Consider the following 23766-nt stretch of genomic DNA (forward strand, 5'->3'; position numbering starts at 1 on the left):
GTTTGCCTTAAAGTACCAAGAGCTGGGAAAAAAGTCACAATCATATAAACAAAAGATATTTTGTTCATGCATATAGTTGAGCTAACCAACTCTGGGTATAATAATCACAAAATCCTAAAACCACAGAATATCCCAAGCTGGAAGGGAAGCACAAGGACCATCAAGTCCAACGCCTGGCTCCACACAGGACCACCAACAATCAGACCCTGTGTCTGAGAGCGTTGTCCAAACGCTTCTTGAACTCCGGCAACTCGGTGCTGTGACCACTGCCCTGGGGAGCCTGTCCCAGTGCCCGACCACCCTCTGGGTGCAGAACCTTTCCCTCACACCCAGCCTGACCCTCCCCTGTCCCAGCTCCATGCCGTTCCCTCGGGTCCTGTCGCTGTCCCCAGAGAGCAGAGCTCAGCGCCTGCCCCTCCGCTCCCCTCGTGAGGGAGCTGCAGGCCGCCATGAGGCCTCCCCTCGGCCTGCTCTGCTCGGGGCTGAGCAAACCAAGGCACCTCAGCTGCTCCTCATTCAGCTTGCCCTCTAGACCCTTCACCATCTTCATAGCCCTCCTTTGGACACTCTCTAATAGTTTTATGTCCTTCTTATACTTTGGTGCCCAAATCTGCACACAGTACTCGAGGCAAGCCCAAACCAGCGCAGGGCAGAGCAGGACAATCCCTTCCCTTGACCAGCTAACAGTGCTGTGCCTGATGCACCCCAGGGTACAGATAACGCCAGGGCACACTGCTGTTTCATATTCAACTTGACGTCAACCAGAAACCCCAGATCCCTTTTTGTGGGGCTGCTCTCCAGCCTCTTATCCCCAGTCTGTACATATAGCCAGGGCTGCCTTTTCCAAGGAGCAGAATCTGGCACTTGCTGTTGCTAAATGTCATACGAATGGTGATTGCCCAGCCCTCTAGTCTGTCAAGATCTCTCTGCAAGGCTTCTTGAGGAGTTGACTTCTCAAGGGATTCAACAGCTTCTCCTAGTTTAGTCATCCATAAACTTAGTATACTGTCAAGTCCTGCATACAGATCATTTATGAAAACATTGAAGAGAACTGGCCCTAAAAAGGAGCCCAGTTGAATCCCAGTAGTGACTGGCCACCAGCCTGATGTTACCCCATTTGCTAGAACCCTTGGAGCCCAGCATATCAGCCAATTGTTCACCCATCACATTACGTACTTGTCTAGCTGTATGCTGGACGTTTTGTCCAGAAGAATAACATGAGAAACAGTACCAAAAGCTTTGCTGAAATCCAAAATGATTACTACAGCTGGCTTCCCTTGGTCAGCTAGGTGGGTGACCTTGTCATAAAAGGAAATTCAGTTTCTTAAACAGGACTTTCCCCTCATGAACCCATATTGGCTGTGACCATTGACTGCATTGTCCTTCAGGTGTTTTTCAATACCTCCCAAGTAAAAATACCTCCCAGTACAAATGACTGGGACCTCTCTAGATTCCCAAGACCATTGAAAAATAGTTTAGAGATGTCTCACGATGACATCAGCCAGCTCTCTGAGTACCCTGGGATGAATCCCATCAAGCCCCAGAGACTATATGCATCCAGATGGAGTAGCAAATCCCGCACAACCTTGGGGTTGGCTGGGAGTTTATTGTTCCTACAGTCACAGTCCTCCAACTCATGGCTCCAGGAGTCCCACCAGGGTGGTCCCCATCATCAGTATTAAAGACAGAAGCGAAGAAAGCATTAAGCATCTCTGCTTTGTCTGCATCTCTATTGGTGTGGTGACAAACCTCATCAAGTAGTGGACTGATGTTATCTCTGGTCCTCCTTTTGCTGTTAACATATTTAAAAAAACACTTTTTTTGTTGTCCCACAGAGTACTGGGCAGATTCAACTCTAACTGAGCTTTGGCCGCATGAGTTTTCCCCCTATGATGGTGAACAGTCCTACCATGTCGCCTGACTATGCTTCCAGTGGCTGTACTCTTTCTGCCTAAGCTCTACAAGAAAATCCCTGTTCAGCCACGCTGACTTTCTGCCCCAGCTGCCTGACTTCTGACATTTTGGAATTGCCTGGTCCTGTTTAAGAGGTGGTGCTTAAAAAGCAACCGGCGCTGACAGACCCCAGTGTCTTTGAAAGCAGTTTTCCAGGGGACCTTACCAACTAGATCCCTGAGCAGCCTGAAGTCTGCTCCACCTGTGTCCAGGGTTGCAGTTTTGGTGGCAGTTTTCCTCCTATCACCAAAGATTTTTAAATCGACTACTTCATGGTCACTAAGGCCAAGACATATTGATCAGCTGGGTCTGCCTCTTCCTTTCAATTTTGTTCCCTGCTACTGGAAGCACAGAGGAAAACAGTATCTGTGTGCCTGATCCTTTACCCAATTGTCCCAAAGCCCCAAAGTTCCTTTTGATTGCTCTTGGACTTCTCTTTGATCCTTAATAGCTGCCAATATGAAAAAAAAAAAACAAGCTTTGTAGCATTCTTCCATAGAAAGAAGTCATTGCTTTGCTGTTCTTCTGTATTTTTAATTTATTTTTCTGTAGGCCTTATCTCTCTTCAGGCTTGATTCATCTTTTTGCATGTAATTTATTACTCTCTACTTGTGTGTCACCATACAGTTGAAGTTTAAGCAGTGATCTGGAAATAGTGCTCCTGGCTCAATTGCATGTAGTTTCTCTATCCTTAAGTGAGTATAGTTCCTTTAGGCTCCCTATTATCAACTTAGTCTGATGGTGCAACCTTTGTTTTATAGCATTTGAATATAGTCATTTGTGTTAATTTGATCTTCGTTCATTGTTTTTAAGCTTGCACACACCAGGTTGAGAACTTCCAGAGATTTTACCTGCCACTTCACTGGAAACTATAGCCTGAAGACAATTCAGCATTTAAATATAACTGTGAAGATTAGGGTTTCACAACTTCTTTTCAAAGCTCAATTAAGGATAGGACGAAATTAAAAATTTAAGTAGCCTCCAGGCTGAGGTTTGAAAGACAACACACATTGACACAATTGTATTTCACAGAGACAGAACTCAGGATCTGACCTACACCGGCAACACAGTAGCTTATATATTTCTAAAAATGGGCGCTTTGAGCAAAGAAAGGGTTTTCATGCCAGTTCCAACACTAGTGGCTGCACTTGATGCAATTATTTGCTTCAGAAGAGATTCCGCCCTTCCAGCAAGCTCTACTGCTCTGCAAAACAACATCCTGTTTCACTCTATGCTGAAGAATATCCTCTTTCTCCCCAAGTTTTTGAAGGAAGACCTCACTGGCATTAAAGGTAGCTAATTTTTAAGCTTTTTGGACAACTGTGAATGTAGAAAGTGATCTCAGAAGTACCTGTGAAACTCTGGAAGGATATTTTGCTGAAAGATCACTGGACATTTCCTTGGCCTCTTGCTTTTACTTACCAGTGTTCTAGATAATGGACATCTAAATAGGTAAATAAATACAAAATTCCAAAAGAAAGCGTAGAAGTTTACAGCCTGCTAAGATCTGTATCCCCTCTACATCAGATTTGTAGAAGTGCCTGAGCCCAAAACCTTGCGTTAATCACTACATATCAATGGGCATATCTAGCAGTAAACCTGTTTATGTCTCAGTCAAGCAGAACGTGCTCAAGCCACACCTTAAAATATGAGCAGCAGATCAAACATTTACACGATACCAGACTGGAATGTTATTGTACTCAGGGCAGGCATGAAATAGCCTCTTGCTTTGTTCCTGCACTGCACCCCTGAATTCTAATAAAGACAGATATTCCTAGCACCCACATCTGTGGTTATCTAGGGGGTGAGGCAGTCATCGGACTACACTGCTTGTAAAAAATTTCCTATCCTGGTAGCTCAGAGGAGCCTTGCAATGAGCTGCAGAAGGGGCTTCTGACCAGCACGTAAAGGAAAAAGCTCTCTCCATATCCCATGAATGATCTGGGTCTAGCAGGAGGCCTGCATCTCAAGAAAAGATGCTTTCCTCTTATCCGTACTGACAGCAGCAGCGTGAGCAATTCCACCTTTTGGAGCTGAGAAGAGAAAAATACAACAGGTAAGAGAAATTGGCTATGCATACCTCTTGGGGAGGGGGTGAAATACGCTAAGAGATGACTGTATATGCATATTGTAATTCCTCCAAAAGCCTTGTTTGCTAGCTTTCACACTTCTCCTCTGTGGTTGTTCTGGTTTCCCTTGACTCCAGTAGATCAGTCAAAACCATGGAAATATAGATTTAAAAACTTGTGTTTTCTCCCCTCTGTGTGAATCCTGTGTGCACACAGTGACATTGCAACAAGGTCACTTCCAGGAGGAAGGAGAAAGAAACCACTGCCAAGTATTGTTCAAGTTCTTGCCTCCAGCGTACGTTAAAGAAGGTGGCTCTTAGACTGTTGTCAGTCCTTTTAAAAGTCTCCACAGATCCACCACTTCTCTGGTCCACACACATCAGATTCATTAAGATAGCTTGCAAGGAAAGGGGAAGGGCAAAGAGTTTTTCTAGCCTCTGTATAAAGTCACTCTGATACCAGCTGACATCCAGCTTTTCCAGCACATTATGGTTAGTATCACGTCTGCAAGGCTTTTTACAGGATGGACAATTCCAGCTTTTAAAAGGATAAATCACGAGAAGGTGCTGCGAGAGCATAAGCACTAGGAGTTCTGGAAGGAGATTTGTGGTTGCACGTGGAGTATTGCTCACAGTGACAAATCCACACAGCATCTTTGAACTTGGACATGCCTTAATGCCAGAAATTGGTTTTATCAAAAGACTTGACATCCAAGAGGAAAGAGGGTTGAGAGGAGCATATTGAGATCCAAGGAAGGTCACCACCTAACACCAGCTGCCATTCCCCCTGTGGGGGTCATGATGCGTCTCTCAGGTTTTCCATTCCGCGTCCTGTGCCAGTATGTGGGCTAGAACAGATCAGTAAACTGCAGAAGCAGAGATCTTTTTCTCCTATGTAAGGCTGCAAGGCAATTAAAATAAGATGTATACTGATTTTATGTTCAGGATTACAGTGTTCTAAAGCCAATTTTTTACTAGAGAAAAAAATGCAGTTTTAGTATTCGCAGAGGAGAAGCAATTTTAGCAAAGGAAAAAAAAAAAAAAGGCAAGCAGCAGGAACTTCAGAAACAGCTTGTAGAGCTGAACCCATACTACTCACTTACAAACGAGCCCGGTTCTTTCAAGCAGTCTTTCAGCAACATGAATGTCCTCTTCCTCTTCCAGACTTTCAAGCCCCACTTCAAGTCACTCGGCATACTGCTGCTTAGACAGAACCAAGCACAGGAACAGATGAAGCTAAGGCTTTCAGGCTTTTAATACATTAGAAGGTTTTTGTTCAGGAGAATCTTTGAACAGCGTACGTTCCAGCATCTTAACCTTGAATTTAAAGCTGCAAAGACTGGGGGCATGTAGTGAAAGATTTCTGCTGGTGTGCGTGGAGAATCCCAGGTTATTTTCCTTCTGAATGGAACAAAAGAAAGTTTGGCTGTCTTTTTGGCGGCTTTCCAGGAATCCGCTGGAGGGATCACAGTGGTCCCACGTCATGCCGTGAAAGGGCTCCAGCTCCTTATTGTCCTCAGTGAAAGCCCGGCAGAGGACGGTCTCCGTGGGGCTCAGTTCAGGACTGGCAAGCCTGCAGGAGCTTGTGTCAGCTTGTGCAGCGCAGACACGGCTCGAGGTCTCAGTCACGGGGTTGCGTCGCTAATTGACCAGCAATAATCATGTCAGTGCATTACGGGTCGTGCCCCATTCGCGGCAGACTGGGTGGCTGGTGGTTTCTGTAACAGTGCGGGGTTTTCAGCAGAGTCAGCCAGGAGCTCTCCAGTACCCTGCCAATGCAGCCGCTTTTGGCAGCAGAATTAAAGGCACAAGACCTTTTCCTTGGCAGTAAAATTACTAACTCTGAGCGTTCACTTGCAAAGCTCAGCCTACTGAACCGAACTGAGCGCTGCAGCGTTTTCCATCAAGCCACGCTGTGAAACGCAGTTTCTTTCACATGGTTTGTGAGAAGGCACGGGAATTTTCTGCTCTTGACTACAGCAATTAGTTTCATCTAACATGGTGTGTCGCAGAGGAAAGAGCTCATGTTTCTCAGTCCAGTTCATGGTGAGAGTTAGGTTCTTCTCATCAACAAATAGTTTTCCAAAACATTTAGGCGTCTTTGTCCAGGAGAGGTAAGCAAGTCGTGGATAAAGCACTATCAGTTTAATAACCAAGAGATGGCCATTATTAAATGTATTTATGTTCTTGATTGTTACTCCATTTCCACTCTCAATTATCTATAGAAAAATTATTGTTTATATTTTAGCAGCCACCACATGAAATAGCTAACTAATATAAGCGGGTTATAGAGTAATAGTTTAGCAGCTGCTTTCTGATAGTGATTAAATGCATTGAGGAATGGGAAAGGCAGCTATTTTTCTTTTCCTTGAACAGCCTCGTCTTTCCCGTCACAGTGATGGAGTCTGTCATCTTTACTTTCTGCTTCCTCGTTATTGGCATAACACCGCATCGTTTGCATTAAATGTATTTATAGATCAAAGTCAGGAGTCAAACACATTAACAGCGTGTTTTATTTTCTGCTGTGGAATTTAAGAGTTGCCCTTTAAAAGTAGTTCATTTAAATCTAGCCTCATCCATGCTATTACTCTTGAGTGTTCACTGGTGTGACATAGTTTCTAGTGGAGAAACAAGTTTTGTAAAACAAACAAACAAAACAAAACAGAGTCAATCCCAGAGATGAAAGAGTTTAGGAAGAGATTAACACAAACATTACAGCAGCATCCAGCTCTTCTACATTCTGCACATGACTGACGATAATGCATAAAACATGCCAGTGAGCATTTATCTTGTTCTCTGTTGAATCAAGAGCAAAGGTCCTGTTTCATTACAAACGATGTTACATAAATCTGTGTTGTCTAAACTCTCAGCTCCCCCTTCTAAAGAGGAATCGGGTCCCTGATTCAGTTCACTGCACCACAGCAAACAGCTGGGCCAAAATAAAAGAAGAGGATGGGGAGAACAATGATTTAATACAGTTTTACCATGGGGTGCTTTGTTCAGTGAAAATTTAGCCTTACTTGAAGATAATGCTAATGTCTGTTTAGCAGGGAGAGAGTACTTTTATCACCTGGTTCTGAAAGTGAAGGGGAGAAATGTTTCATACATGTAGCTCCAAGACCAGAGTTATTTTCCAGTTTTAATGAAGAAACCCCATTTTGTACAAGTGGGGAGAGTCTGTACTAAGACTTACCCCGCAGTGATCGTACCTTTAATGCTCCCTTGTAGCCCTGCAGTACCCTGAAGAACATTGACACCTGAATTTCAGTGCCGACCCAAGCCAGCGTTGAGATGCCAGCTTTGCCAGTGCTGGGAGTGTTTCAAGCCCAGGTCAGAGGCCTGACGTACCCAGAACATGTGCACCCTGCCTCTTGTGGATCAGCAAGTTTGCAGGCCTCAGAGATTTTCTGACGCTCTCCTCTTGTGTTTGCTAGCAACTCTTCATAAAGGTACTCTTTGTAAGTGCCATAAGCTACACTTTCCTTCTTCTAGGACTGCCCATCTTCAGATAACTTGTGTGCACGTTCAACCACGACAACTCCTACTGTAGCCTGGTGAGAACCTCCACAAGTTTCTGCTATGGATTTTTCACACTTTCTCTGCTGAAGTACCAGGTGAGCAGTGTAGATTATTCATTTCTAACACATTATCTTGCACCCCATCTGTGTTATTGTAAGGACTTCAAAGCTACTTCAGCCATAGAGTGCCTTAAACATATCGTGAGGCAAAGCCCAAAAGCAGAAGTGCTCCTTTTTTTTTAATCTAGCTAAACAAGAATTGAGAAAACATTGGCTTTGAGAGTACAGTTACACAAAAACTTCTGTGTTATGGTTTGGTTCCACTAACAAATAAGCTAGTGAAAGGACTCAAAGAAGCATTATGATTTATCTTTGCAGTACCTTTTCAGTGTTGTACCTTCCTCTTCCTCAAACACAAAAAATACACAGGACTTTTTTCTTGTGCATTGCATTTCATGGGCAACTTTGACTTAAAGCAAAATTGGCTTCACACCCATTCTCTTTGTGTATTAGAAGTACCTGCTGAATACCACTGAGCTAAGCTTTGAATCTAGACGAGATGGTTAAGGAGACCTAGCTAGCTTACCTGAGTTATCAAGTGCTAGCATCTTAATTCCTCTGTCCTTGCAGCCAGGCCAGGGAAAGTCGTAAGTCAGGAAGAACAAGTATCTGGCAGTCAGAAATGTTAGACCTTAGAGGAACGTTCAAGAAACACTTTCCAAGGCTATTTAAAGCTATGTGTGTAAACAACAGCTTGTGCAGATCATTTATCAGCTCAGGCGGGGAACATAGGACAATAGGTGTCCTGAGGAACAATACTTTGAGGCAGTCAGCTCTAAAGGTTTAATGCAATTAGATGCTCTAGCCAGGTTACCTTTCAAAGAATTCAACTCCTCTTATTACAATGACTTCTATTTCAAATGTCTCCGATTTTCCTTCCTATATAAAAGAAGGTCTTTATAATACGACAATATATGTAGTAATTTTCCTCAAAATATAGGAAAGGATACATTCCAGTAGAGATCATTATTGCTGTTAGAAATGTCCTTCGTAACTGAGAAATGAGATGTAACATCTAGAAAGCTACCAAAAGGTGAGGTTCTTCAGCTAGGAGAAGGAGAGCAGCAGACATGTTTTATGGGTGAGACGGAACTGTCTAGTTGGTTGGCTCAGAAATAAGCATTTTTTTTTCAGACAGACAGACCTAGTATCTTAGAGGAATGTCACAGAAGGGCATCAGGTGCTCAGTGGAACAGCTAAGAGTCTCGTTATCAGAGTCCTTCAGACATAATGACATTATAAGATTTTTCTAGGTGATGTTTCAGGTTGAGGGTCCAGGTCACTGACTTTTAAATCCACATTGAAAATCAGAACTAGGTGTAAATCAGTATTATAAACCTCATACTAAAGGGGGATAACAAGAAACATAACAAAGTTAAGAGAGGGTTAACACCTTCAACACAGAGTCAAAGTAGCTCAGATGCTATCCTCAGAGTTAGACTATTTGCAATACTTGACAGGTAAGGAAAACAAAAGAAAAAAAACAACCAACCAACCAACCAAACAAAAAAAACACAGCAAAATCAAGAACCACTGTGGGATGCCATAGCTAGCACAAGGAAGGGACTACACCTTTAGAGGCTAACAGCAGTGGTACCCAGAGCCATGCAACTAATCTGGCACCAGCAGTCAGTTCCTGGGAAAGTGTGAGAGAAGACAGAGAGGAGTGGAGCTCAGCTTTGGCCAGCAACACTCCATTTATAGCATGCTGAGTTTTCAAATTAGCAAACTGAACATGCTTGTGCCTTTTGAAAAGTTTATTAGAGGAGGGGAGAATGTGCTCTTACAAGGAAAATAATGGAAAACCATGGTGTTCAGGCACCTTGGTGTGTAGGATTTTTCTCTAGTCATTCAAGATGTTGAAGTTTTAGGACAAGCCTAACAGAAAAGTGTAGCTGTGCATTTAAAGAGTCCAGGTACATGAAACAAAGGCAAGAATCCTTCCAGTAATAAGCACAAGGCAGCTGTGCTCTCATAAGAAGCCAAAACAAAGTGCTAGAGACTGGTTTAACAAAGATCAAGACAAATAGCTGCTGATCAACTAGAAAAAGAGACTAGATTTGGGCAGGCCATGTCACAGTTGGGGTACAGCAGTTTTATTTACACTTCTACATGGAATTAGTTCTCTAGTTCTCTCTTTGTTAGTCAAGCTGTTTATTTGACTCTTGGTTTTCTCATTGGCCCAAAGAAAGCTCAGGTGATGCGTTAACTGCTAGTCCCACAGTCTGCGCTGGAGGAGGCACAGGTTTCCTCACTCTCCAGGCTGTTTCCATCAGCGTTGTTGGCCCGTTTCTCCTTCTAGCAGTTGTCCTTTGGTCACTGTTGTCACTTCCACAGCCCAAATCCTGTTCTAAATACCCCCAAAGCACTCATATAATGTCCCTACTGGCTAGCATTAATGCCAGTTCTTCCAGCATCTGCATCTCCCACAGTCACTTGATGCATTTTGTGCTTAGTCACTCAGGTTCCTTTACTCAGCCTGTATTTTAACTAGCAGCAAACCTAACACTGACCTGTTGCTAACAAAACAACAAAGGAAATCACTCCAGTAACTTAAATCACAGTTACCCTTTTATGTGTGTGTGTGTACCGTGCATGTATGCACAGGCTGGGTGCATTCGTTCCGTGGTCTGTCGCCTGGGAGGCTCGGCAGCCTTTAATTGCCTGGCGTGCACGGAGAGCGTGCGCTCACACTGCAAACACTGCCCACATCATTGGTTCACTGCACACTTAATTTCTCCCTGCGAAGCATTCGGAGATTTCACAGTCTGCATATCCTCCTTCTAAGACAGCACAGATCTCTTCTGCAGACCTTTGAGGGACTAATGAGCAAGATGTCTCCAGTTTAATAATTAGCTGCTTATCAGCCATACTCTACAGCTCCCTGCTAGTTCAGCTGCTCAGCTGCAGTAATTAGACAGCCCACATTTCAGTCTTTCAGAGCACTGCCATAGACAGAAAGTTTCACTGTTCCCGAGACACAGAAACGATGGGACTTTCTGGCAATTTTAGACATCGCTTGGATGACTAATAGAGATACCCTGCTTTCTGTATTATTCATTGCAGCCTTACAGCTCCCCATTCTAGATTTTGTCTCATGCACTTGGCCGTCAATATGTGCCATCACCAGTACCCCAGTGTCCAGATGTTATCTGAAAGCTTCTTTATTTGCATCATTCAGACAGTCAAAAAACATGTATTCATGCTCTCTCTGATTCAGAGTGTAAGTAAAGTGGGTAGTGTGATTTTTCAGTCACTAGTCCTTCTCAAGCAGCAAGAAAATCAGGCCAATGAACATATGCTGTCTCTGCTTCACACAGTAAAAGGCTTGCCTGTGTGTCTGAACTCCCAGTTTTTACTACTTACCAACAGCTTGCGTACTCACAGATTTCATTAGGTAAGTATCTGACATGCAGAAACCTATAGAGTATGAAAAAGAGACTTTTTTGTTCCAGTTTACCAGTCACCCATGATAGATATTGTTCAGTGAATACAACTAGAAGGGAAAAAATCTCCTAAACCAGGCTTAGTTAGATACTTCATTTTCTAAAATATTTCAATGAAATATCAAATACTGTTAATTAAAAATGGTTCTCCAGGTCCAACGCTGATCCTTCTGCCAGCTACCCTGTCTGTCCATTTATACTGCAAAGCTATGCACTCATGCCAAGCCGTGGCTCTTTTCATCTCCACACAATGCAGGCTTAAGAGGACATGTTGCTTCTAAGGAGAGCCACCACAATTTCACCTAAACGTTTAGAAGCAGTAAAAAAAAAACACGATTTTTTTCATTTCCCAAAAGATAATGAGAAGCAACACCACTGCCCAACAGGCTGTTATATGCTGCACATACACCTGTGAGTAAGTTCACCCCCAGGGCCTTGGTCCGGTCTGGATGGCTGAGGCTCCCAGGACTAATGGCCACCACAGGGTGCTCTGAGCCACGGTGTAGACAGCCGTGGTCTGTATCAGTCAGTTCACGTACCACTGCATCCCAGACAGAAGTGGGCTAACCCTATAAGACAGGGTAACTTCTTCTTTTAATTATTTTTTTTTAATTTTTTTTTCTCCCTGAAACAAACACTAAGAGCAAGGCATTATTTAGGTATGTGATGATTATATGATACTCTTCCCAGTAGAAAAGAACAAAAAAAAAAATCTACTGCTGCTGTATTAGGACTTGAACTGTTTGTACAAGGGGAGTTGAAGCACTTCATCATCTGACAGGCAAGACGCAGCGTTGCCTCTCACGCTGCCTCGTGCACAGACATATGCATGCAACCAGCACGTCTGGTAGCTGGACCAGGCTTACAACCTTACCAGCAGCCAAACCTCAGACCTCTCATGGTTTCTTCATCACTGGCTTCCATCTCCTGGTTCCTCAGTAGCCAACTTTCAGACCCTCTGTTCCTCCTCAGTATCTGGCCCAGGCTCGCAGCCACTTGGTCACTTGGCGCCTGTGCCTCTCGTCCTGTTTTTTGGCTAGTCTGTCTTGATATTTGCTACTGATTATGCACTGACATACGTACCCACACAATATGCACTCCAGTCTCTCCAGTTGCTGGCACATGGCCCCTGTGATCAGAGGTCCAAGAAGACCTCCGTACACACACATGCACACAGGGAAAGTCAGAAAAGGAGTTTAATGAGAAGACAGGGCAGGCTGCACTCATCAGGTGCAGGGTTTGGCCAGGCATGACCAACCCCTGTTTACATGTGATTAGCCTCATTCTTCCCCTTCTCTCTCTATTTTCCCACTCCTTTTATTCTCCAGAACAACTTGATCTCTTGTTTCTTCCCCTAGGCATGCCATGGTAAGCCTTGCACAATCCCGAGATGCTCTTCCCTACATCCTGAGGAGTCCCATAGCTCCTAGGCAGCACCCACCCTCAGTCTGCAAGATGCTCCAGAAAGCCTCTCCCATTTACTCACAGGTTACAGGTCTCACTCCCGGTCCATGAGGATCCACTGTGTGTGCTAAGATGTGCCCTCAGCCAGCTAACCCGACTGCATTCCCCAGCTTCAGCTATTTCATGGTGCAGCTGCAAGGGCTCCAGTTAATTTTAGTGGTGCAGTTTCAAAAGACTTTTATGTTTACCACACATGTAAATGTTTTTATAAAATCAGTTTAGAGAGTTTATGGAGTGTTTCAGGCTGTTGCAGAACTGTAAGATGTAAACAGGAGTTTTATCTTGGGCTCTGTGCAGTTTATGCATTTGATTAGACAACTGTGAAAGCAAAGTTTGGATGCTTTTCATCTGGATTGTAAGAGGAAAAGTGAACAGCCAGCATTAGCTGTACAGAAGGAGCTTCCACAATTCTGTGGGGTAAGGTTTTATAGGCAGTTAGGTTACAAATAGTGCCAGAGCATGCCAAACATCTGTTCAAAGAACTTCATGTGAATTAAGCTGTTCCACAACAAACCAGTGACTTCATTTGTCTTTGCTTCTTGGTTTGGTAGAGTGATGGATTTTCATTCAGATTTTTTTTTTGGTTTGTTTTTGTTTTGTTTTCTGGGGTTGTTTTTGAGCATAAGGAAAAGAAGGCTGCACAGATTACTCTTTTAAAGATTCTCTTAAACAAGATGCATACAGAATTCATGGTATTACACTTTATGTCACCTGCAGTAAAGGGAAAGACCAGCTCATTTTCATTCCTCAGCTCACTCTCAAGTTATTCTACAGTGTTTCCAGATGAACAGGTAGCATGAGATAGAAAGCTTTAGTAGATAGCCCAGCCTATGGGGCTTCCTCGGTGGTGTCCAGAGGGTCAGTGCTCCCTGCAAAGGATTTTGGAGACCCTCGTGTGTCCCCTTACTGCTTTTTTCCATCTCTGAAGCCCCTTGCTCCTCACCCTGCCCGTTATTTCCTCCTCCTGAGGTTGCACCAGGACGTCCTGGAGGTGGCAGTGTCCTATACGGAGGTGGAGACCAGCTCTCCCCATTACTGGCTGTCAGAGTCTGTTGAACCTCTTAGTGGAGAAAGATTTCACATGCATAAGCATAAACTGCTGCTAAAACTGTTGGTAATGTGAACATCTGGAGTGCTCTGGAGATCTGTAGATCCCTGCTAGAAAATCCTAGGTGCTCTGGTTAAGAATTTTATTTCATTTAAAAATTGGAAGAAAAATATCTGCAAAAATAGGTTGATACACAATGCTGCTGTCACAAATTCACATCCAAAGAGGATGGATGGAAAGTTTCTCCTTACATTCTTAATGTATTTGTAATGACTTTCAGCCTTCTGTCTTCTCTTTATTCATCAACACAACAGAGGCCAGTTCCAAACCTGTCCTACCTCACTTCCCTCTAAGTAACAGTTCAAAAATTGTGCAATAATCCACCTGAACAGACAAGAGGATCCACTTTATAGAAGAAGCATGGGTTGGGTCATCTTGTATAATTAATTACAGAAAATTACCAGATTCTCCCCGTGAACCCTCATTCTCACACTGAACTGCCTCAGGCCGTTTTTACTCCTCCAAATGACCAGGCATGAATGGATACAGAGATAATGAGCGTTTCTCATTGAAATTGCATAGAATAGCCACCATGTAAATCTCATAACAAATGCCACAGGTGTTCAAAGCTTGTCTGCGTGACTCCATACATGAGTATTCAGGGCAGAGCCACCAGTCCTCACAGTCCTAGTGCTGATGCTTCACTACAAGATAGATTTTCTGGACTCTCTTCAGGAAGGAAGGATTCAGTGGGAACCTCCTCAGGTGCTACATGTTCTAACCTCTTCCCTAGCATTTGTAAAAGAGAGATTAATGGATAATTTTTAAGGCTTATCACTCCTGATTATTTTTCTCTGAATCATTCCAACCACGCTCATGTAATGCAATGAACTGACATGACTTTATTTTTCAGCATCACCTACTTGAAGTTCTGTTTACCCATGGCTGTGAATCTCACGCTTCCAGTACTCCTTCTCTCACATTCCTTGTCACTTCCCTCCGTTTCTTCTGGTGTGTCCCTCTGCTCCAATGTTGTTCGGAAAGGCAGAATAAAATCCGCTTGTCCAGGGGACAGGTCAGGAAATGTGGCATCAATATACTTTTGAAAAGCTTGTCTTGTTGCTTGTATTTCACTTTCCAGGCTGTCCTTCCACGCTGTCATCTTTTCCAGCTTTTGCATGAGAGTCTTTACCTGATCTTCTGCTGCTTTCAGTGTAGCCATCACTCTTTCCAGCTCATCAAGATGTAGGATCTCTGCTTCTTTGAGCTGCTTTTCAATCTCAATCTGATTCTCTTTTTGTTTGATGCTCAGGGCAATATTCATCTCATTACATTTTTCTTTGTTTAATTGATCTATTCTCTTACGATATAGTGCCTCAGCTAACATGCTTTCTTCTTTGAGTTGCTCTAGGTGCTTTCTATTAAAAAAAAAAAAAAGGAAGAGAAAAATGGTAGAGAACACCTGCTATTAAATATTATTAAAATGAAAACAATTTAAGTCTATTCCAAAAACCTTTCTTATTCAACTACAAATATACATGAAATCAGAACTTGTGTAACAAAACAGTATAAAAGAATGACACTGGTAATATAGAGAAAGGTAGCTGGGTATCCAGCTGCAGAAGATTCTGTTTCTGCAAGTGTCTCCAGTGATATTTTAACCACGACTACTTCCGAATGAAAAATGTAAGTTAAAGGCCTAGTATTTCATGCTTCATTCAGGTCTCTCTTTGAGCTGGCATTTAAGTTCACACTAATTTTCAAATAGAGATTTAGCAATTCTGCCCCCAGGGTAAAAATGCTGTTTGAAGTAAAATCTAAGAGCTGATTTCTAGACTACAGATTCATCCATAACTTTGATTAGGTTGTACTGACAACATCTTTGTACGAGCAGGTCAGTAATAAAGGGCAGAAAGTATAAGCCAAAATATTATGGGTGCTGTTCACCAGAGCTGGTGTTCTACTAACATGAGAAGTTAAAGAGGCTAGCTAAGTTTATGCAGAATGTGATTTATCTCTGTCAGGAAGGGCGGGTGTTAATGGTGAAAATGAAGGTACTATGTAGTGGATCAAAATTTGAGTGTGACTCTGTCCAGAAAAAGAAAAAAAAGCATCTTAAAATGGAACACTCTGGAAGAACTGATCTTTTCACTATGAAACTATAGTTATTTTGTCATTTGCGCTCTCAAAAACGAAATGCATTCATTTTTGTGGGTTGGGGTGTATTACTATTATGAAATCAAAACCGTTTGATTCACGTAACTTTTTCTGTATTTGTATATTCTGCTCCACCCTGCAGATCTCCTTATAAACACTTTTTTTCTCTCCAGTTTTGCATAGATGTCCTGAATGGCACAACAGGCCCATGACTGATTTCCAATGACTGCAAATCAGCCATAAAAAACAAAAATTTTGGGTCCTCAATTTGATTTAGGATACTGGCATTTAGGAACAAAGTATGTTTTACTTGTACATGGAGTCAGTGAGGCAGAGGGGGCCTAGGACTCTTGCTAGTCACTTATTTCCAAATAGTTTTTTTCTAAGGAGTCTATTGATCTTTTCCTAGAAGACCTGCTACACTGATGGAATTTTTGTTGTTTCCTTTAGCACATCTACCAGCCGAGTCAGGGGAAACACTAAGAGCACCTGTGCTGCCTGGCTGCTTCGTTCAGTGCCGCCTCCCGCTCCTGCTTCCTGGCTTCTGCCACTGCTTGAATCTTCTCCTGTGCGCACTCCATCAGGGCACACCGAAGCCTGTGCGCCATGCGCTGCTCTGCAGCTTCAGCCTCCCTCCTCTGCTGCTCCTCCATGTACTGCTGCATCTCTACCTTCGCCTTCCTCACCGCTTCCTTGAGCAAAGTGAAAAGTAGATGTGAGCAACAGGATTGTTCAGTCGTCTTCAAGCAAAGCTCAGCAGAACAACAGCCTTCAGGAAAACATTACGGGGCACTTGCAGTGACTTGTTGCAGGGTCTTAGCTTAAGAGTGGCCAGAGCTTAGTCAGCAGCTCAGGACTGTGGTGTAACAGAGGTACTGATACCATCTCCTGGGAGTTTTGTGTGGGGGTATCCACAGTAACTAACACACTGCAATACGTGAGCCCTGAATAAAATTTTGGAGCTATTTTTAAACTGTTTTTAAATATTCAGGTATCTTTATGACTGCCTGTTGCCAGTTCCAGAAGTGAAAACTGCCATTTTAGTACCATGCTTTCTACAAAACTTCCCCATCGCATGCCCTCTGCTTCCACGCAGCCCCCCCTCACCCCATCAGTCCCATTGGATATCTGCGTAACACCTTGCTTGGCATTACTAAGTGCTTCTCTGCATCTTTGATCTCCAGCAAACAGGACACTAACGCTCTTGCTCTGTCCTTACGAGCATCATTCCACATCATCCATGCTTTCTGCTTAAGGCAGTAAAAGGCACTGATGTATTTTCTTCAGAAGCTCACGTGGCTGGTGACGTGGTTTAGTGAGATGGAGAAGGATTCCAGTCTTTGGTATGCCTGCCAGCAAGACACTGCTTGGGTTGATAAATAGAGGGGTGACAACACTATTAGGTGGTCTGGAAGGACATACATACATGGGGAATCTCAGACAGCTCAGCCTATTTCAGTGTGCCTCTGTTGCCGTGATAGGCTGTGCCAAACCCACAAGTGACCTTGCCTACACATAAAAATGCTTCCATCACGCTTTGAGACAAGTTGTTGGCTATTTGCTTAGGTGGATGCTGAGTAAATTTTCTGCTGTCGCCTCTGCGAGCTACAAGCAGTTAGCTCACAGCTAAAAAGAACTGCAAGAAAGACAAACCACCAACTCTGAAACACCTTGTCATTACTTCAGTTACGTCTGGTTTTTCTTTTGTTTCAGATGTAGAATTCTGCCTCTGCTCTGCACTTGAGCTAGTATTTTTTTCCCGTACAAATAGTACATGTTCAAACCCTGAGCACTCAGGTCTACAAAGATATGTAATAGGCTTATGGCAAGTAACTGAATGGTTAAACACGAGGAACCGAGCCTCTGCCAACTGTTGTTGGCAGATGCTGTGACAGCAAAAGACAGAGCTGCCTTGGAAAGCAGCTCCATAAAAAGAACTCTGCCAGAAACTTAAGACCACTGTAAACCTCGCTGCTTTTTCTCTTGAAATGCCAAGCACACTGCTTTGACTGTCTGCAGCATAAACAGCTAGCTGTTTAGAAACTTGCATACGATAAAATTCCGAAGGAAAACGCTCCAGCGAGCGATTCCCTGGGGGCACCTCATCCGCTGGCGGGATGGCAGGTGCTGAGCAGTGCCTGGCCGAGGAGCGCACGGATGCTGTGTGTGTCGTTGAGTCTTCTCTCAGATGTCCAAAGAGCCATATAAAGCATGTGCTAAGTGTATATAGAAATACAAAGCTGCACTTGGTGTGCTTAATTTAGAAATATACATATGCTGGCAGTTTTCCTTCTCCTCCACACCATTTGGGCTCCAAGTTCAGTAAATCAGATAAATATCTAGCTTTATGGGCACAAAGCTTCAGAACAGAGTTAAAGTTAAGCCTGTATTTAACTGCCCTTAAAACATGCACCTCATCAGCTTCAGCAGCTAGGGCAGTATGGGGAATTTCCAACAAGGCCCACAAACTTCATTCAATAAAAAAAAAAGTGGAACACGCTGAAAGTGAACTAAAAATCCAGCTAGCCCAAGCTCACATCCCATCTGGCACAAAGGAAACCCAGTCATCTTTCAGGCCAACCACTTCACCTGACGTTGGAGTTGAAATGAATGAAGGTCTTGGTTATGGCAAGCATAAGAAATACATATATTTTAACATGGAATGACATTCCTGGTTGTCCAAAAAATGATTTTGTCGTGCTGGCTATTTCCGAGGTAATAAAAGCAAACTGGTTCATACCCTTATTTCCTTTCCAAGTTTTTGTTTAAGGTCTTGTACAAATGTACTGTGGTTAGCGGCTGCCTCTTTGAGAGCTTTATCCACTGCATCTTCTTTGTGCATTTCAGCCTTCAAAAGAAGTTATTATGTAAGTAAGTATAGCTGTTCGTGCTCTATTAATGTCCTATTAAGATAAAGCAGAGCTTATGTAATCAATAGTTCTGTATTTTCTCTTTAAAAAATCAGGGCAAGTTGAATTTAAAACCAGACAGCAAAACGCATTTTGGCCCCTCTGGCAGTTTAATCAGAGCATCACATTTAACGTTTTAACGTCTTGTTAAAATGTGCTCAATAGCAATAGCATTGAGCTGCCACAGTATTACCACCATTCGTATATATATAACACAAAGGGCAGTTTCCGAATCTTACACGGCACCGTGGGGAACAGCGTTACCAACCATTAACTTTTGTGCTCTTTAAAGGCCATTTTCTGGCCAGATGTAAAATTTGGTGTTGATTCAAAGTAGGCTTTGTTGCGATCGGAAACTGGGGAAATACGTGCACAGAGAAATCTGTGAGCAAAGGATGAGCAGAAATTAACGACAGCTCTGTAGGGGTGACCTCAGAGATCTTTATTAACTGTCTTTATGCTAGAGCAATTATTCCAAAGAATAGTTGTCATTTAAGCGACAACAGTGCAATTTAATTTACCTGAGACCAAAGTTCAGCCTTCATTTTTTCTATGCGCTCTTGTATCTCTGCTTCCTTCCTTTCATGCTGCTCTTGTTGAATGCTCGCTCCAATCTCTGTACAACCCACAGAAACGAATCATGCTCAGTGAACAAATGAATGCTGAAAACTCTGCCCTAGCCCCTTTGGTCCCACAGATAAACACTAAGAGGCTAAAACACACGCAGTTCCCTTTCACATATATTTAAGTAGAGGTAAAAAACATATTATTGCTTATGCAGTTCTATAAATGTAATTACAGAAGTTAGGTTTTAACAAAGGGCCTTACCCATGGAGTCAGGATAGGAAACGTGAAAAGACGTAGGTCCTTGGCACAGGACTTCAGAATAATTCAATCTTCTTTCTGAAGGTGCTAATTTGAACCTCTCAAAGCTGAGGAAGGTGCTCAGGTGCCTTCATGCCACCGTTGGGGCACATGACAGATGTTCCAAGGTGGGCATTTTTTAGGTGTTTGGAACAGGGCATGCACATACAAAACTCCCCCTCTGTCTTTGGGGCTGCCGTGCTCATCCAAGACAAGACCCAAGGAAGGCCCAGGCCAGTGCTGCGGGAACACAGCGAATCCCTTCTGGAAAGGGGAGCGGAGCAGCATGGAGGCGTGCCAAGCTGCTTCACAGGGTCCAAGACACGGATTGCTTCCTTTAGCAACATGGACGGAGTCTAAGTAAAATACCAGCACCACCATCTCTTCCTGTGGACACGCTGTGCAAGAAAGTAGGTAGCTCTGCTAACTCATTTCAGAGAATGATCTTCAGCACCAGTCGTTGCCCACAAGAGGAGAAGCTGCTGCAGGGGGAAGTGGATCAAGTCGACTTTCTGCAACCCCAAACTCCCTCCCCAAAAGTGGGATTTCAGATCCTCCCCTCCTACTCAGTGCCTGGCCTGAGCACTGCTTTGGATCCCATTCTCCGTCCTTGGCGGGGCTAAGAGTCACACATTCTTACCCTGCGTTTTTAGGAGAATGAAGAAGAGCCAGAGCCACAATGAGACCAAGCTCTCAAACAGCCACTGGAGGGCTGAGTCTTGATGTCAGTCTTCTTCCCTACCCCACTTCTTGGGTGGACACAGTCCTTTTGTGGAGCTCACACGAAGTACACACAAAATGGGAGCCGGACGGGACAAAGGGGCCAAGTGACTGAAATCAGCAAACTGAACAAGTCCAACAACGCGGAAATCATAACAAGCATGCTGGGCCCTGCATCGCTTTGCCCTAGTCCATTACGTTAAGCAGTAGTGAGAAAATAAGAAGACTTTCTGTGGCCTTCTGGACGTGTTTTACATTGTGTGTGTCAACACAGGGCTGAGGCCTTGTCTCCTGAGGCATGTCCGGCATTCACCCAGTCCCTGGGGCTCTCAGTACATGGATCGATGATTTCTTGGCATTGTTTGAAGTACAAACCCAGCATACTCCTCTTGCACAACACGTTAATTAAAATGCACAATGTAATTCCTACAAAACTTTATACCAGGGATCAGAAACCTCTATGATAATTAGGTAATTATGATAATTTTTTATTCTTTAAGTTGTGCTCATGTTTAAGTTGTGCAATGTGTAACATACAACACAGAGATTTAGGACGATAGCTATGCTAAAACTAGCAGGATGAAAGATATTTTTGGTCATTATTCCATCGATACCAATGGGAAACTCTTTGTTGTCATAAATACAGTTGGAACCCAGCCTCTTTAGAGGCTCAAGCTGTGGTCAGCAGCCAGAATCAGGTACAAGAAGTTAGGATTCAGGATAAAATATCCCAGGTGTGTCCTGTTGAAGGATGAGAGGATGATCTTTGCAAATGCCAGATAGGCGTAGCTCTTTCCCAAGTACGCAAGCTTTGGAAAACATTTGCTAAGTCTTACAGCAAATTCTGTTCTGCACTTCATCATGCACAAATCTGAGTGCGTTCATGCACCACACGGCAGCTGACCCCGCCTCCCTCTGAACACGCAGCATTGATTTATATTCAGGTCGGTGCAGTTTCCTTATCAAGATTTGGGTGCCTTCATGACTCTCAAAAACACGTGGATACTGCCACACTTTGAGTTTTCCTAAATCTGAGCTCACGAGGAAAGGAATTCAGAAAGAAACTCACCCAGTATATCACGATGAGTGTAATACCGTGTTCTGAAGGGCTTATACTCCCGGATCCGATCAAAAGTAGCGTTAGAAGGCGGTGGTGGTATTATTTTTGAACATACAGCGCAACAAACAAAGGATTCCAGATCTGGACTTCTGATCATTGTGGTGTTCTAGGATTTTTCTGTAATACACTCACTAAAACGCCAGGACTCTGTTCCAGAGAGATCTCTTGCTTGCAAGCAAAACGCTTCTTGTTGCTACAGACAACACGCAAGCCGGGGAAGGGAGACAAATCACCGGCTGCTATTTCATATTATCTGAAGCGTTTGCCTCCAGATTCAGACTCGCACATGCTGAGAGCTCGGCGACACGCAGGTGATGCAGGCAGATGATGAGGGAGGCTTGTATGAGGTGACCCCTTCCAGCCCCGAGACGTAGCAACTGTTACCAGGCGGGACTCGGTGCTCACAAAGCTCCCGCACCGCTCGCAGCTCGGCAGCAGGGCTTTGTAGTGCATTTTTTTTTGTTGTCGAATTTCCACGATGCAACCCGTGTACTCGAAGGAGGTTTTAGGAGCAGAAGAATAGCCACTGCTTCAGATGTTTTAATCATAGCATGTTGCTGCCCTTACTGGTAAAGATGTGAAAGCACAGATGATGAGGGACTGCCAAAAAGCTGAAAAAGCCTCTGCCCAGGAAATCATTTTCTTGCAGTTCCTGTCAGGCCAGCTATCATCTCTTCTAAATATTTATTGTTATACTGAAAACTAAATTCAGAGGAACAGGGCAAAAGAGGCTGTATCGGTGCTGTTTACTTATCCTCCAGATGCATAAAGGGAACTGTCCTTTTAAAGTGAGCAAATTTTGTTACTGGTGTCGTTTTGTTTGGTGTATTTTTTTTTTGCTTAAATCCCAATTCACACATAGTTTTTATGTGTATAGATAGCATTAAGAGAGTCGCCTGTACAATACCTAACACGAATAAATACAGAGAAGATACTTATAAATATGAACACGTCTCAATATTCATCCCTCCTTCAGTCTGGCCACCTTGATCCTCATGCCTTCCTCTTTCACTTCCCTTTCTTCCCCCAGCAACTTCCAAGTCTGTATTCATTTCACGAAACAGAAGTCGGAATTTAAGAACCCAAATTCCACATTTTTGCCAAATATGAAAATCAGACAGACTGCGCTTTCTCACCATGAATCATCTGCAGGTAGAAGGATCAATGTGTTTTAAAAGCTTATAGAAAAACCCGTTAAAATGCTTTTTGTAGCATTGTTTTTGGAACGATTTAGTTAAATTCATGCAAATATACAAGACTCGTGAATTTTAATGATCTGAAGGGAGCTAAAATCCTGTGTAACCCTTCTTACAAGGTTAATTGTAACGATCCATCACATCCTACCCCCAAAACATATTCTACAGGCTATGCAGAGCATCCAGTGGTTCTGAGTATTTAATCAATTTACCAGGAAATTCTTTTACCCATCAAAAGGCAAGTAGTCTGCTTACCTGCAAGCTTTTGGATGTGCCCCAGAGCCTTGCTGTTGTGAGCCTTCTAGGCTCACAGAGGGGCTTTTAAAGGCTGTAAAATGCTTTTATATAGCTTCATCAAAGGCAGAGCTCGCTTCCCTTCCTGTGAAGGAAGCAGCTAAACCAAGGCCAAGCTGAACTTTGGATACTGGTAATTATAAAACACGGTCAGGAAGAAAAACAGAGAGGCTCAAAACAACGGATCTAGATGGAGATAGAGAAATCCCATAGAGCTACTGCTGTCCCTCAAGGCAGTCGGTCACCTTTTTGTTATCTTCAATAAAAAAAAACACACTTTCCAAACAAACAAACAAAACAAAACAAAACACAAGCAACTCCCAGAATAGGAAAACAGATGCCCTTCACGTCTTCTTTCTTCTTTGGCCTGACAGAAGCCACCTTGGCCAGAAGGGTTCAACAAGGAGGCTCTCAAGTTCTTGTGTGCCCACGATGACAGTGTTAAATATGAGTTGCTGAATGGTAAAAAAGCAACCAGAACAGCAGTAAGGGTCTGAGGTGGAAAGGGCCCGGCCTGGCACACAGCCTCCACCACGTGCTCAGTATCTAGCAAATGGGATACTGCCGACGAAGTGTCTGACACACCAAAGTCGCTGGAGAAGCAGAGGAGAAGGCCTCAGCGCTGCAGCAGGAAAGTACCCACCCGTACAGTTTGCTCAAGGTGAAGGGAAGCAGGAAAGCTCATGCTGGGCCTCCTCACGTGCTAAGGAAATGCCACAACTACTACCTGCCCTGCAGCCATGCTCACAGAGGCACCATTTGATAAAGATCTCTATCAGACCTTGCTTGCTTTAAAATTATTTTACCTGCAACACTGTAATTATCAACTTTCAGCAGATGAAGAGACCAATTTTTGCTTTTCACACAATGCAGTATGTACTCCTGCTTAAAAAATAAAAGACAAACCCCACTTTCACTTAAAGGAAAGAGAGAAATGACTTGAACCATT

The 23766-nt window shown here is 43.5% G+C and overlaps 3 protein-coding genes across 9 annotated transcripts in view; 1 reads left to right on the forward strand and 2 right to left on the reverse strand.

The window, feature by feature from the left end:
• The window catches only part of CFAP206 (cilia and flagella associated protein 206), a 32219-nt gene extending 24989 nt beyond the window's left edge, over positions 1-7230 (reverse strand). Inside the window, exons 1-2 of the mRNA XM_080584445.1 lie at positions 5121-7230; positions 4034-4922 (exon numbers count right to left, since the gene is read on the reverse strand). The gene's annotated coding sequence lies outside the window, so the exon portion shown is untranslated. The remainder of the gene's footprint in view (positions 1-4033; positions 4923-5120) is intronic.
• GJB7 (gap junction protein beta 7) overlaps positions 3870-23766 on the forward strand; it is a 38014-nt gene continuing 18117 nt past the window's right edge. For 3 of the 5 annotated variants that reach the window (XM_080584478.1, XM_080584470.1, XM_080584471.1), the window contains exon 1: positions 3871-4009. The gene's annotated coding sequence lies outside the window, so the exon portion shown is untranslated. Of the gene's footprint in view, positions 4010-7249; positions 7352-7513; positions 7636-23766 lie in introns of all 5 variants that reach the window. The other 2 variants (XM_080584468.1, XM_080584469.1) reach the window with 1 other exon arrangement.
• LOC308191725 (uncharacterized protein C6orf163 homolog) lies at positions 8735-23729 on the reverse strand. 3 transcript variants are annotated; one of them, XM_080584459.1, is made up of 6 exons: positions 22779-23729; positions 21277-22473; positions 19145-19239; positions 18455-18562; positions 16204-16406; positions 8735-14975 (listed from the first exon to the last, which is right to left on the reverse strand). In XM_080584459.1, the coding sequence occupies exons 2-6, from the start codon at positions 21422-21424 to the stop codon at positions 14477-14479; spliced, it is 1053 nt and encodes a 350-aa protein (XP_080440585.1). In that variant the 5' UTR covers positions 21425-22473; positions 22779-23729; the 3' UTR covers positions 8735-14476. The 3 variants fall into 3 exon arrangements, with proteins under 3 accessions (XP_080440585.1, XP_080440584.1, XP_080440586.1); XM_080584458.1 differs by having other exon boundaries at positions 21277-23729; XM_080584460.1 differs by having other exon boundaries at positions 19452-23729.

This window comes from Anser brachyrhynchus (assembly GCF_964034855.1).
Source record: "Anser brachyrhynchus genome assembly, chromosome: 3".
Taxonomy (NCBI): domain Eukaryota; kingdom Metazoa; phylum Chordata; class Aves; order Anseriformes; family Anatidae; genus Anser; species Anser brachyrhynchus.

Excerpts from the sequence above, each read along its gene's own strand:
- LOC308191725 (XM_080584459.1), bottom strand. The coding sequence starts at position 21,424 with ATGATCAGAAGTCCAGATCTGGAATCCTTTGTTTGTTGCGCTGTATGT. Across the intron at positions 18,563-19,144 it reads AGGCTGAACTTTGGTCTCAG|GCTGAAATGCACAAAGAAGA; the intron begins GTAAATTAAATT and ends CTTCTTTTGAAG. Across the intron at positions 16,407-18,454 it reads AACTTGGAAAGGAAATAAGG|GAAGCGGTGAGGAAGGCGAA; the intron begins GTATGAACCAGT and ends ACTTTGCTCAAG.